At 39.2% G+C, this 13,966-nt stretch overlaps 1 protein-coding gene across 2 annotated transcripts in view; it reads left to right on the top strand.

The window, feature by feature from the left end:
- Window positions 1–435: 435 nt before the first annotated feature.
- Window positions 436–13,966, top strand: part of LOC117409314 (guanine nucleotide exchange factor subunit RIC1-like) — a 116,609-nt gene continuing 103,078 nt past the window's right edge. The window contains exon 1 of one of the 2 annotated variants that reach the window (XM_034015153.3): window positions 436–1,026. In XM_034015153.3, the coding sequence (XP_033871044.2) occupies window positions 886–1,026 (141 nt within the window). In that variant the 5' untranslated portion in view covers window positions 436–885. The remainder of the gene's footprint in view (window positions 1,027–13,966) is intronic. The other variant, XM_034015152.3, reaches the window with a different exon arrangement.

Consider the following 13,966-nt stretch of genomic DNA (forward strand, 5'->3'; position numbering starts at 1 on the left):
CAAGGCTACCACTGGGTCACACAGCCTCCTGTCCAGGTCCATTGTAGTGAAAAGCAGGTTTCAAATACAATTCCTACAGCTGTAAAGAAATGTAAACAAACTGGGCTGTCAACAAGTACAGGTCTATTTTCTAAAATAGAAGTGCATTGCATGGAATACTAAACTGAGAATGTAATAAACAGATACCAATTAACAAATTGTATTTTATTGTACAATTGAACAGCGACGTGAGACATCCACATGACCTTTTTGTGCTAGACTTGGTGAAATGCATGTTTACTTTATTGCTGAAAGTAAAAGAGGTTTCTCCCTACAGAAATCCATTTGATTATTTAAAAAAAAAAAAAAAAAAAAAAAGCTGGCTGATATACCACCAGATGGCGCCATGGTTTCGTGTTTTTGTTTACCTCTGTGGCTTGAGAAACAACCGATCAGTGGCAACAACACTGAAACGACCGTGCGCCGTAACTTCCCGTTACGTCATGATCCCTCGTTGTGGGCGGAGTGAGACCCTCGGGGTTATCCAATCAGATTGAAGCTCCGTAGAAAGGCTGAAGATGGCGGCGGTGAGAAACCCGCTGAAGAATGTAAGATGCATATTTAACTCCAATAACAACTGCTTCAACAGCAAGGAGAACACGTCGTTTGTGTATAGGAATGCAATGCAATACTGACACAGTGGCTTGACTGCTGAGAGCCCATAAACTAGGGCTCGCTTGCTGTGTGTGTTGTGGATTTGAAGGCGAGAGCTTTTCATCGTTCTTTTGCTGGTGCCGCTGGATTGGAAACAACACACAAAGGGGAGTACAGACTGAATTACAGGGTTGGATCGCGCTTGTCGGATCTGGGGAGTTAAACGCATCTTAAACGGGGACTTATACCACCATGTATTTTTTAACTGGCTGGCCCAGGAGACTACTGTGTCCTTTGAAAAGTGAAGAGAAACCGTTTCACATCCAGCCGGACTCCCATAGAGTTTTCTTCGCAGTGTTGTCACAAACTCAGATCAGCGTCTGGTACAGCCAGGTAAGTGTATTACATTATTGTATGTAAAATGAAACACACAAAAACGCATGTTTACTTGTATTAGTATTATATTTTGGCGATTTGGCCTTTGATGTTAAGTTATGTACTTTGATTGCCGCGTCATCCACTTCACTAAATGTACTATGTTTATTAAAGAGACAGTATCGGTAATTTCGTAATACAGTCTACCTAGAACTTCAGTGACAGCTTTCACGTAGGTGGCATGCAGAACATGTTGATAAAGCGGATAGGTTACCAAATTATTCCTGACAAAGATCCGATCAGGGTTAATGCCAGGTTGTCACAGCCCAAGCACTGGTTATCTAAATGAGTGGCTTGACCCCATGCTTAATTTGAGAGGGTGGGTGGATGGATGGAGTTTAACAATTTTACTGTGAATAATTTCGCTGTAGCGTAAATAAACACGTCACGAAGACCTCCCGGTTTAACTTTACCTTGCCTACTCAGTGCGTTTGTTTGATGTATTTATCACACACTGTGTGAGATGGTGCTAGTTCCCTTCAGTTCACATCAGACGTGGAGTCCCCTCGTGTGCTTTTCAGTAGTACTATTGCAGGGGTAGTCAATTATTTTTTGTCAAAGTCCGAATTTCTTGGTCAAGGTCCAGAGAAACATTTTTCACACCGCACCTGCCCCTGTCCCACAAACACGCAGGCCTATGTATATACACAAATGTGAATAACTTTCAATGCTATTTTATAGTCTTACAAATGAACATTAGTGTCAGAAAAATGACATTTAAATTAATCAATATTTAGTACACAGGACTGCCTTTATTTTTAGCTTTCTGCTTCAGTGGTCTTTAATTGATGGTTGGTGACGGCTGATTTTCCCTCCTTGCTGAGATAACTTAATTGTGTGTGTATATATATATATATATATATATATATATATATATATATATATATATATATATATATATATATATATATATGGTAATCATAGATGGCTAAAAAGAAAACAAAAAAAACCCCTGCACCATTGAACCTCAATATGAAATGAACATGGGGGTGCTAAGCTTTCCAATGATACCGCCCCTTTCAGCCTAGATGCTACCCTGAGGGTGTGAACTGTCACATGATGAGAGGCTTAACTTCAGGCGATCGTAGTTCCAGCTAGGTGTGCCGCATGCACACACTGAATATGTCTTTGGAAATCCACGAGTCAGTGACAAAAGCACTATGAGCCGCATTCCGAGTAGTTCTGGCTAAAATAAATACATAAATAAAAGTAGTGCTGGATAAAGTGCAGCAAGACTTTATTCTCTCGTACGTGATTCTTGGACGCTATCTTTAAGCATTATAGAAATTCAGTATACTGCAGTATAATAAACAGTTTTGAATAAATAAATAAATAAATAAGTCTATCTAGGTGTTGTTTTGCAAGCGGTGACTTTCGCTTTAACTCAGCCCCATTCATTCTGGGGCGCCAGCGCACAGAAGGATACGCACATATTACTCAGGCACCGTAAAAGCCACCCACCTGCTTCATGGCTTGTTTAAAAGTACAAACTTTTCAGTGTGTCTATGCGCACCGTCTGCGTAGATTCTGCGGAAAACCTGTCCAAATTCATCGTCTTCATGAACTCGGTCGGAAAAGACGTCACCAGGTCACGCATCCATTATGCACAGAAAATACTTGATATTATAACTAACATTTTAATGCACTTTGTGAGTTTAAGGTAAATTATATATTTTTTTAATTGAACCGATTTACCGTATGGACCTGTTTGTATTATCTGCAAAATAAAAACTATTCACACCCATGCACTATTTATTTATGTATTTATTTAGAGTTAGTAGAAGCCTAAAGTAGGAATGTATACATTCTTCTGATGAATGAACAGGATAAACTTCAGCTTTCCTATTCTAGCCGTTTCTTTGAGTTCCTCAAGAAACACGTGTCCTTATGCAGACACCTCCAGGGTACTCCTGAAAACAAAAACATTAGTTGTCATATGTATAGTGCATTAATATTTCTTATTGTGTTGTAATAAATATCTCTTTGTTATACCCCAAAAATTGTGATTCTATCAATTACATGTATTACAAATTAAGAGGCCCTTTATTTCAAATAGCATCAAAACTATCCTGTGTTGTCAGAAGAACCAGAAGAGCCCTTTATTATTGGTAGTGGTAATAGAGCCCCCGGGGCCCCGTCGTGGTAATAGAGCCCTCGGAGCACCGTCGTGATAATAGAGCCCCAGGGGCCCCGTCGTGGTAACAGAGCACCAGGGGCCCCGTCGTGGTAATAGAGCCCCCGGGCCCCTGTTGTGGTAATAGAGCCTCCGGGGCCCTATACTTTTTAAAGAGACTCTGGACCTTCATTACTGACTATTGTGCTACATGTAAAATAAAGCTTTTAGAGCCTTGCAGTTTATAGTATGCACCCTCAGAGTTTGGGCGATATACAGTGCCTTGCGAAAGTATTCGGCCCCCTTGAACTTTGCGACCTTTTGCCACATTTCAGGCTTCAAACATAAAGATATGAAACTGTAATTTTTTGTGAAGAATCAACAACAAGTGGGACACAATCATGAAGTGGAACGAAATTTATTGGATATTTCAAACTTTTTTAACAAATAAAAAACTGAAAAATTGGGCGTGCAAAATTATTCAGCCCCTTTACTTTCAGTGCAGCAAACTCTCTCCAGAAGTTCAGTGAGGATCTCTGAATGATCCAATGTTGACCTAAATGACTAATGATGATAAATAGAATCCACCTGTGTGTAATCAAGTCTCCGTATAAATGCACCTGCACTGTGATAGTCTCAGAGGTCTGTTTAAAGCGCAGAGAGCATCATGAAGAACAAGGAACACACCAGGCAGGTCCGAGATACTGTTGTGGAGAAGTTTAAAGCCGGATTTGGATACAAAAAGATTTCCCAAGCTTTAAACATCCCAAGGAGCACTGTGCAAGCGATAATATTGAAATGGAAGGAGTATCGGACCACTGCAAATCTACCAAGACCTGGCCGTCCCTCTAAACTTTCAGCTCATACAAGGAGAAGACTGATCAGAGATGCAGCCAAGAGGCCCATGATCACTCTGGATGAACTGCAGAGATCTACAGCTGAGGTGGGAGACTCTGTCCATAGGACAACAATCAGTCGTATACTGCACAAATCTGGCCTTTATGGAAGAGTGGCAAGAAGAAAGCCATTTCTTAAAGATATCCATAAAAAGTGTTGTTTACAGTTTGCCACAAGCCACCTGGGAGACACACCAAACATGTGGAAGAAGGTGCTCTGGTCAGATGAAACCAAAATCGAACTTTTTGGCAACAATGCAAAACGTTATGTTTGGCGTAAAAGCAACACAGCTCATCACCCTGAACACACCATCCCCACTGTCAAACATGGTGGTGGCAGCATCATGGTTTGGGCCTGCTTTTCTTCAGCAGGGACAGGGAAGATGGTTAAAGTTGATGGGAAGATGGATGGAGCCAAATACAGGACCATTCTGGAAGAAAACCTGATGGAGTCTGCAAAAGACCTGAGACTGGGACGAAGATTTGTCTTCCAACAAGACAATGATCCAAAACATAAAGCAAAATCTACAATGGAATGGTACACAAATAAACATATCCAGGTGTTAGAATGGCCAAGTCAAAGTCCAGACCTGAATCCAATCGAGAATCTGTGGAAAGAACTGAAAACTGCTGTTCACAAATGCTCTCCATCCAACCTCACTGAGCTCGAGCTGTTTTGCAAGGAGGAATGGGCAAAAATTTCAGTCTCTCGATGTGCAAAACTGATAGAGACATACCCCAAGCGACTTACAGCTGTAATCGCAGCAAAAGGTGGCGCTACAAAGTATTAACTTAAGGGGGCTGAATAATTTTGCACGCCCAATTTTTCAGTTTTTTATTTGTTAAAAAAGTTTGAAATATCCAATAAATTTCGTTCCACTTCATGATTGTGTCCCACTTGTTGTTGATTCATCACAAAAAATTACAGTTTCATATCTTTATGTTTGAAGCCTGAAATGTGGCAAAAGGTCGTAAAGTTCAAGGGGGCCGAATACTTTCGCAAGGCACTGTAAATATATTTTTTGCTTCTTTTGTTTTTCATGAATAAATGTATAAATACTTTATGATGGAAAACAGTAAGATGGATTTTTAAAGGATCTCTATTGTATTATAAATTAAACCAAACTGATATGGTTTATTTTTTCAAAGATAAAGATGAAAATATGTTGCCTTATATTAAATTATAACTGCTTATTAAATACTAATTGGGGGGAAAAAAAAATTACTTACCAAGACATTGACATGGAAAGTTATCCGTATCCAAGCACATTCTTTTTGAATTTCAGGCGGGAACACGCCCTCAAAATGATGTACCAGTATGATGAGGGGGTGGGACTTACAGCTGGAGAGGCGGGGCCAGCGCCCCCGGGGATGATCTGAGAGAGTATTTTAGTATGACGTTTGTATGCGGTACTCCTAGCCGGAACTGCGACTGCCTGAAGTTAAGCCTCTCATCCTGTGATTGAGTTCACAGCTTAAGTTTTGTTTTGAGACTACTGCTCCGTCATTGTAGCAGTAGACTGAAAGGGGCGGTATCATTGGAAAGCTTAGACGCTCAGCTTCTCCCCCTCCCCCATGTTCATTTCATATTGAGGTTCAATGGTGCATTGTTTTTTTAGGCATGTATGATTACAATACATATAACAGTGACCAAACATGATTTTTTTGGAAAAGCGTTTTTTATATACATATATTCACATCTCTACCACATATAGTATGGCGGAAACAAGGCTGTGTGTAAAGAGTTAAAAAAAGAAATGGAGTGCTGGTTAAAAAGAAAAGCACCTTTTTCCTCAGCTGCATGCAAAAACTTCACGTCAGGCAATGTAGAGTGCTCCCAGTGATGAACAGCTGTTAGGTCAGATTGAAATAATTCAAATGGCCCTATTAAATCAACAAGGACGGCCAGAATGTTAATACTAGTGCAATCCCTCAAAAATGCGTGAAGTTCTTCTTCTGCTTTTTGGCAAGGCATTTTATGCAGAAATTCTTCAACATGAACTATAATTTTTCACAGCCTCTCTCCCTCTGCTCAGCCAGTGGATGTTATTGTGCATCACTAGGCCATCATAATTGGCAGATACTTCAGACAGAAAACTGTTAAATTGCCTGTGTTGCAATGCTGACTTGGATCGAAGAAAGTTAACCATTTTTATCACCATTGACATTACATCAGTATACTCATCGCTAAGCTTTGCACAAAGTACAGTCTGGAGGATTATGCAATGATAGGAAATCAAATTGGGGTTTAAATCTTGCAGACATTTTACAAACCCTCTGTGACTGCCGGTCGTGACAGGAGCACCATCAGTTGTGATTGACAGTATCTGAGTCACGTTAATATCCTCACTGGACAAGAAGGTTTGAATGGAGTTAAACAAATCCTCACCTCTTGTGCGATTTGTGTGGTATCAGGGTCAACAAACCCTCCACAAATGATAAACTGACATACAAGGCCAGCTGGGCTGTGTCACTGATGTTGCAGGATTCATCCAACACCATGGAAAATGTTCCCATTTTCAATTTTTCACATAACTGCTTAAAAACATCCAGTGCAATGAACTCCCTGCATCAAATAGTTGTTGTGTCTGACAGAGGCAGTTGTCTGGAGGCGTCAACAACATCTTTCTTAATCTTGGCAAAAAGGGTTTCTGCTGTGGTAACCATGCATTGCTTTATCATGTCCGTGTCTGTAAAAGATTTGCTGTGTTTTCCCCAATATCCACACACACCTAAATGATGCTTAGTTGCCTTCTCTTGAGCACTTGTAGCCCTGGAAATAATATTTGTGCTCTGAAAAATAACCACCTTTTAAAGCGGCGATCTTGTCTGACCTTACACTGGAGCCCTGAGGATATTGACTGTCAAAATCCAAATGTTTTGCTTCATAGTAATGCTTGATGTTCCCATTTTTTTTACAACAGCCACATTTTCTGTACAGATTATACAAACCGGTCACGGTCAAGCATTTAGACAATTTGGCAAAATAAAGCAGTAAGTATCAGTCCATTCTTTAAAAGAATGGTTTTCACTATCAGCTTTTCTTTTTTTACATGCCATTGTTTGCACAACTCCATACATACGCAGCAATTGGCGTAAAACACAACTGTTTCCGACAATATGACAGAGCCTATGAGTGTACAGTGAGAAACACCATTTTTCAGAAGAAACCGACTTGAGACTTTTTATTGGCTGAAACTGATGGTGACTCTTAGGGGGTTGTAATGAACACATCAATCAAAATTCTCTCTCAATCATGGGTTTGAGATTACATAAGGTAATAGCGGTCCGTTTAAAATCTGCTGGTGGTCTGGATATTGACTACCTCTGTACTATTGTGTACGACAATTAATGGATATTTACACAGGTGGATGCTTTGGATTCCAGAACATCAAATATCTTTCCATGAAATGATAACCTATTGTAGTATGGCATTTTTCTAGATATGATATTTTCAATCTTGGAACTTTTAGGACCATTAGCAGTCAATTGTTAATTATAAATATATTTGATGATACAATGCCATTTAGTCTGATTATCCACACATGTAAGTATACTGACAGTAAGGTGATTATGTGTAAGAGTTAAACTAGACCTCATCCTGTATAGTTGTAAACTCAGATTTGTTCGGTTGGTGAACGGATTACTTGCAATCTTTTCCGATCTTTTCCACGCGGGAAAACTCCTAGTACCCGGGGTCTGTAATTGTAAACAAGGGTGTAAACTGGTTAAACCAATCCAGTTCATTCCAATTTATAGTTTACCTTCAGAATTCTACACTACTCATTTAGTATTAAGTGTTTTTATCGAATATAATTACAGTCTACATAAGGCCTACCAGAGTGTTTAGTAAACAAGCATTATAACCCCCCTCCATTATTAATGATTTCACCCCCCACAGCTTTGCCCTGTGTTATGGTGCTACTGTACAACCTCCTGTCCAATCCCTGATAGGCTATATAACTAACATATGCTACTGTACTAGTACATTATTGCACTGCCTTTTTTCTCAAAATGTTAGCAATATTAGCTGACGCAGTGAATATTACAGACTGTTTTTTGTAGGCAGTAATAAGCCAGAGGAGATTGGTTTAATAAAAAGGCAGAGCAATAGAATCAACAAAAGCAAAATCCCATAAAGACCAAAAGAACAGCCAGCCATTCTACTCAACCAGGCATCCCCCACTGCTCTTAATATTAAAGGAGACCAAGTGCTCCAGAACCAATCAGGTTTTTAAATTCATAAATCATTTTTTGGTATCTACTAGTTTCCTGACTAACTAACTTGCAAACCTTGCATGCTGTGCTGGTCATGCCAGAAGACACTAAGCTCTAGGAAAGAGTAAAGTCCTGCTTTTGCTACATCTCTTAAAACTGCATCAACATCATTAATATCAAACTTAACTCAAGGGGAGCTCATTTTTTAAAACATATTCAATTCGATCGGCTAGTATTAGGGAGTTTAAATGACTGCATGTCTTCTTATCTATCTAGCAACGGTAAGTTGGAAAAAAAAAACTGTCGGTATCTGTAACGGGTGTTCTGTTACTTTGTGGGTATCTGCTGAGAGACAAGAGAGACACAGAGGGTTGTATTTGAAAACGCCACTCAGGCGTCCGGGTTTTATTAATGATCAGACAGGCAAGTGCAGTGATACGATACCAGCAATGGTATCCCTAGTGTGGAAGGACACACACAGGTGTACATAAGAATACAAAAATACAAACCAAAACACTGTACAAAAACTAGAAAACAAAAGGTGGCCAAGCTCGGGCTGTGTGCTACCCCCACTACACAGGTGGTTCCCGCACCAGGAACCTTCTTCCTAACACAAATAATATAAACTGGAGTGGGATTAAAATTCCCCTAAATGAATCCCTAAATTGTTTTTTAAAAATTTAGTCGTCGCCAATTATTTTTACCCCGGTTTTCACCCCAATTTAGCATGCCCAATTATTATTATCTGTATCCCCGGCTCACCGCTCGCAACCCCCCCGCCGACTCAGGAAACGGAGGCTGAAACACGCGTCCTCCGAAACGTGCTCCTTTCAAGCCGTCATTTTTCGCACTGCAGATCCACAGCAATGCTACCAGACCTATAGTGCCGGAGGACAACACAGATCTGGCGGCTCCGCTGCAGAGCCACAGGCGCCCTATCGGCCACAGGGGTCGCTGATGCGCGGTGAGCCGTGGATTCCCCTGCCGACCTAAGCCCTCCCTACCCGGGCAGCGCTCAGCCAATTGTGCGCCGCCCCCTAGGAACTCTCGGTCACGGTCAGCTGTGACATAGTCTGGATTCGAACCAGCGATCTCCAGGCTATAGGGCACATCCTGCGAGGAGCGCCTTTACTGGATGCGCCACTCGGGAGCCCTATGAATCCCTAAATTGTTAAAGTATTTATCCCCAGTCTGCACTCGGTGATAACCCCCGAAACTCACCCTGGTTGCACACGCAGATGTGAGGATTGTTCACCTTCACCTTCACCTTCACCTTCACCTTCAGGCTTGCAGAAGAAAGACCAAACAAAAGAAGAACCAATGGCTGGCTTTCCAGACCCTTTTTAAAAGTGTGGCCAGTGTTAATTGGTCAATTAACACCTGGCCACCTGCTACACATTAGGATTCAGTTAGGCAGGGAGTGAAGTCTAACCTCCCAGCCTTGTCATATCTACCACATACTGTAAGTTACAAAATAAAATACATTTGTATAAATCAAACACAACTCTTATTTATCAACCCAAACAAAAATACCTTATTTACAGGGGTAGACATCATCCCTGCCACAGTACCCAACATCAGAACTACCGTTAATTCTGCAAATAGTTAACAAGCAACCAGTAGACCCTTAAACGTGCTGTAGCTACAGTGCAGCCAAATAGACAACAAAAAAAAGATCCATTAAACTTCTCTAAGATATTTCCTTCTGTCAGCAAACACAGTTGCTTATGCTTGGGAAGCAGTCAGCAAGAAAGCCTGAAATGGATTTCAGCAAAACACACAACCGTGCACAGGAGGTCATGTGAAAGGGATGCAATTCAATATACCACGCGTGTGTAAAGAATGCTGGTATGCGCGTCCCCGAGAGCCTTGTATGGGGTATACAATCAAACAATATTTGCAAGTGTAACTGCCACAAAAAATAAATCGGATACTGAACCACTATTGGCCACAAGCATTACATACAGTAGTGTGAACTAAAAACCTTGCACATCCGTGGTTGTGTAACAAGCGAGTGTAAAAACCACCGTGCAAGAGAGACAGGCTTTTCTGCAGGTGTGGTTACAGAGAACCTCATCAGAATCGTAGCATCGTTTACATGACATATTGTCGTTATGTACAGAAGCAATACTGTTTGTTTGTTTATCCTTGTGCTGTATTTAATACAAGTTACCAACCCTGTTACAAATATTGTTATGTAGGCCTTCCAGAGTTGGCTGATTTTTAAATCACTTGATTTTTTTAAAATCGTTTTTTTTAAATCGCTTTGTTTAACCTGTTTTGTATAGTGTGTCAAGGAAAATACATGAACAGTATGTTTTAGAAAGCTTTTATTAACACAAACATTTTATTAACACAACTCTTACTGTCTGTGAACTAAAACTCCTACTTTCTATGAACCTGTTTGCATTGGATTCAATGCTTTGAAAAGGAAAACCAGCTTTGCTGCCTTTTCTGTGCCAAGCGATTCCTCAGCTTTGACTGCACCAGTTCATAAGATGAGAAGACATGCTGTTCTTCAAGGTATAGAGAATTATATGATGGGCTAATTGTGAACATTGGACCATCCGTCCAAAGCAAGACACACAATGTTCCCCTGCAATTCATCAGCACACTTGCATTCTTTGTGATAGGGAGGAGTACAGACATATTTTGGAAGTGGAGATGATCCACCAAACAGAAGGGGGGAATTGGTAGCAAATACCATTGTAGCGACTTGCTCGTCAAGCTCAGCCTTTTTCATTGAAGTGGTTTTCATTACAAAACTGTCTAAGGGTCACATCTTCCTGGTGCTTGTGGAGTCTGATGGTCTCTTAAAAGTTACAAATGAGGTTGAAAGCCTTGCAGAACCCGATGGACCTGGAATATCAGATGCTGAAGCAGAACTATTTCTCTGAAATTATAAAGAAATAATAACATTTCCTAATTTAGAGAAAATAATAGCAAAAATACCAGCTTTGTTTTTCCTTGTCAATTTTAAGAACTTAGAATAGCTCAAAATTAGTTTAACTTTTAGTTTTAAAATAATTTAAACTAATAAAGTAGAATAAAAACAACTGTATTAGACCTTGAATTTGTACTGTAGTTTATTTCCAGATATTTTCAGAAAATATTAAACAGCTGTCTGTTAAAATTTGCATGAAATTTTGTTAGTTACATTTTAAAATGACAAAAGAGCATACCAAATGCATCTGACTTTAGTCAGATTGTTAATTGCAATTGGTTGTGAAATTATTTGAACAGTAACATTTTAAAAATCTCATTAATTGGAAACTTGCCAGCATTGTTTTATGTTCCAGTTGTTCACCAATCTGAACAACACATCTCTCCCAGTGAGTCTTCAGTTGTGCAGCAAGACCTTGCAGTTAAAACTGGCATTCTTTGCATTTTGTATTATGTCTGGAAATTGGTTGTACTTGTCTGAAGAGATGTTGGTAAAAAGGGCTTCTAAATCTGTGCTAGGCTTAGGTGAGACTCATTTTCTCTGCAAGTAACAGCCTCTTCCTAAAAATGCACAATAGTTATACTAAATTCTGCACTATCCTCCAACGTATTTTTGTGTTATAAAATTGAAAAATAACTGATCTAATTTAATACTTTTATAAACATACATACTGCATTGCATAATAATGGAGATTAAATTAATCACATAGCTTGTTTCATATACCAGTTTGCTTTATTTATGTATAGGGCTTCTGTTTTACGGGTTTTATTAATTGTATTTTTCGGTACTTATTTTTAGCTATTTTTTTGAGTTTTATGTAAATCGTTTTTTGGGGGGGGGGGGTTTCATTTTTGATATACTGTATGAAATTAGTGTTTTCGGTTTCTTTCCAAACTGCTTGAGCATGTCAATTCGTATAGTAGTATCTCGACAGTACTTGCACACTTCAGTTGTACCTTCTTTCATTTGCTGTCTTCCACAACGAAATCCCTATAGTCACGGGCACATTCTTCTGGGGTTTTTGTGTGTAGGCATTTTTGTATATTTTGCCACAAGTCTGTTTTAAATCCTCTGTATCTTAACTGTAATACATCTTTAAATCCCGCTAGCAAGCCTCAATCCTGATTGTAATCTCGTTTTAAATCTCACAAGCTGAGTCTCCAATAGAAATGTAGGAATGTGCTGTCACTCAGTAGTTGGGGCGGGTTTAAAGTATTCAGAACAGGAATGGGAAAAGGATAAAGTCAATGTGAATAGATTAACCATTTCTACAGTTTTTCCGGTGCTTATTGGCTATCCACTGATTACATTTTTTTTGTATCAGGGTTTTTTTTATTGTGTTTTATCGGTTAAAACCGAAAATCAGAAGCCCTATTTATGTATTCATTTAAGATTTATCTGGTTTGGTATGTAATTATTCACAAACCACCGTTTGCATCATCCTAAGTGTTAAATTTACAGTATTTTGGAGGTAAAGCTACAACTACATACCATTAAAAATTGTCTATAATTTGAAAAAAAAAATCTGATTTAAAATAATAAAAAAAATCTGATTTTATTTTATTTGTTTATTTATTTTATATAAAAAAAATCACCAACCCTGAGGTCTACTTGTGTAACAGTCGACCCATCTTTACCCTGTGATATTAAGAAGACCTTTTGCTCCAGGGAGTCAGCAATTCTATTCCCAATAGATTCAGCATCTGGCTAGTTCTGCAGACTCTAATGTCACTATATAATACAATAGCCTAGGACAAACAGCTGCCAACTTTAACTTTTTTCAACTTTGCAGATCTGTGAAGAGATCTAGGAACAACCATTCCAGTTTAAACCAGACCTGGTCTTGAGTACGGCCTTGTATAATATTTGTACAGTACACTCTCGCTATAAAGAACCTGTTGGGGTCCAGGCCTTTTGTTCGTTATATCTGGGGTTCGTTATAGTGAAAGGACAATCAAAATGAACGATAAACTGTTGGAGTAAGTTAATGAGATGAGATTGTGAATAAAAGTAGAATTACATGTACCTGTTCGTCTCGTGTATGCAGTATTCTGCCTTTGCATTATCCTATTCGTTAAATAATTAAAATGCAGTACAAAAGGCAACAATCCTGAATTGAAGCTAAACTTTTATTCAAAATCAATCTGACACGAATTGTGCACCAAATCTTAATCCAACATGCAAGAATCCCAAACTGAGTGTTTATTCCAAATCAACCCGACATGAAAAGTTAATCAGATCCTCAAATTTGTGTTTTTGTTGTTGTTTTTTCTTAATCAGTTTTGTTTTGCACATGGCTGCTGAACAAGCCAAAAAACAGTGCTTTCTGACAACCACCTTTTTCCAAACGATCAATATAGTTTCCAGCTTTGTTGCAACATAAAATGATTATCGTTTCAGAGGTATAGTTACACAGTGTGCGCTTTTATTAAGACAAAAGAGTTGACTTCACTGCGGAGGTGGCATCCTGTGTGTACAGACCGGGGATGTTGATAGTGTGTTTATATGATCTTTTTTTTATTTTTTTTATTTGGGGTCCAGGGGCCAGGTTCATTATAGCTGAAGGTTCGTTATATATTGAAGGGCGTTATAGTGAGGGAGTACTGTATGACATTTTCCCACATAGCACACTGTAGCTTCAATTTATTTATTTATTTTTACCCTATAAATAGTTGTTTGGTCATTTGGGACTCATTGTTGGTGTCTGAACTTTGCCTTGGGTTGTAA

This window comes from Acipenser ruthenus, chromosome 2, assembly GCF_902713425.1.
Source record: "Acipenser ruthenus chromosome 2, fAciRut3.2 maternal haplotype, whole genome shotgun sequence".
Taxonomy (NCBI): domain Eukaryota; kingdom Metazoa; phylum Chordata; class Actinopteri; order Acipenseriformes; family Acipenseridae; genus Acipenser; species Acipenser ruthenus.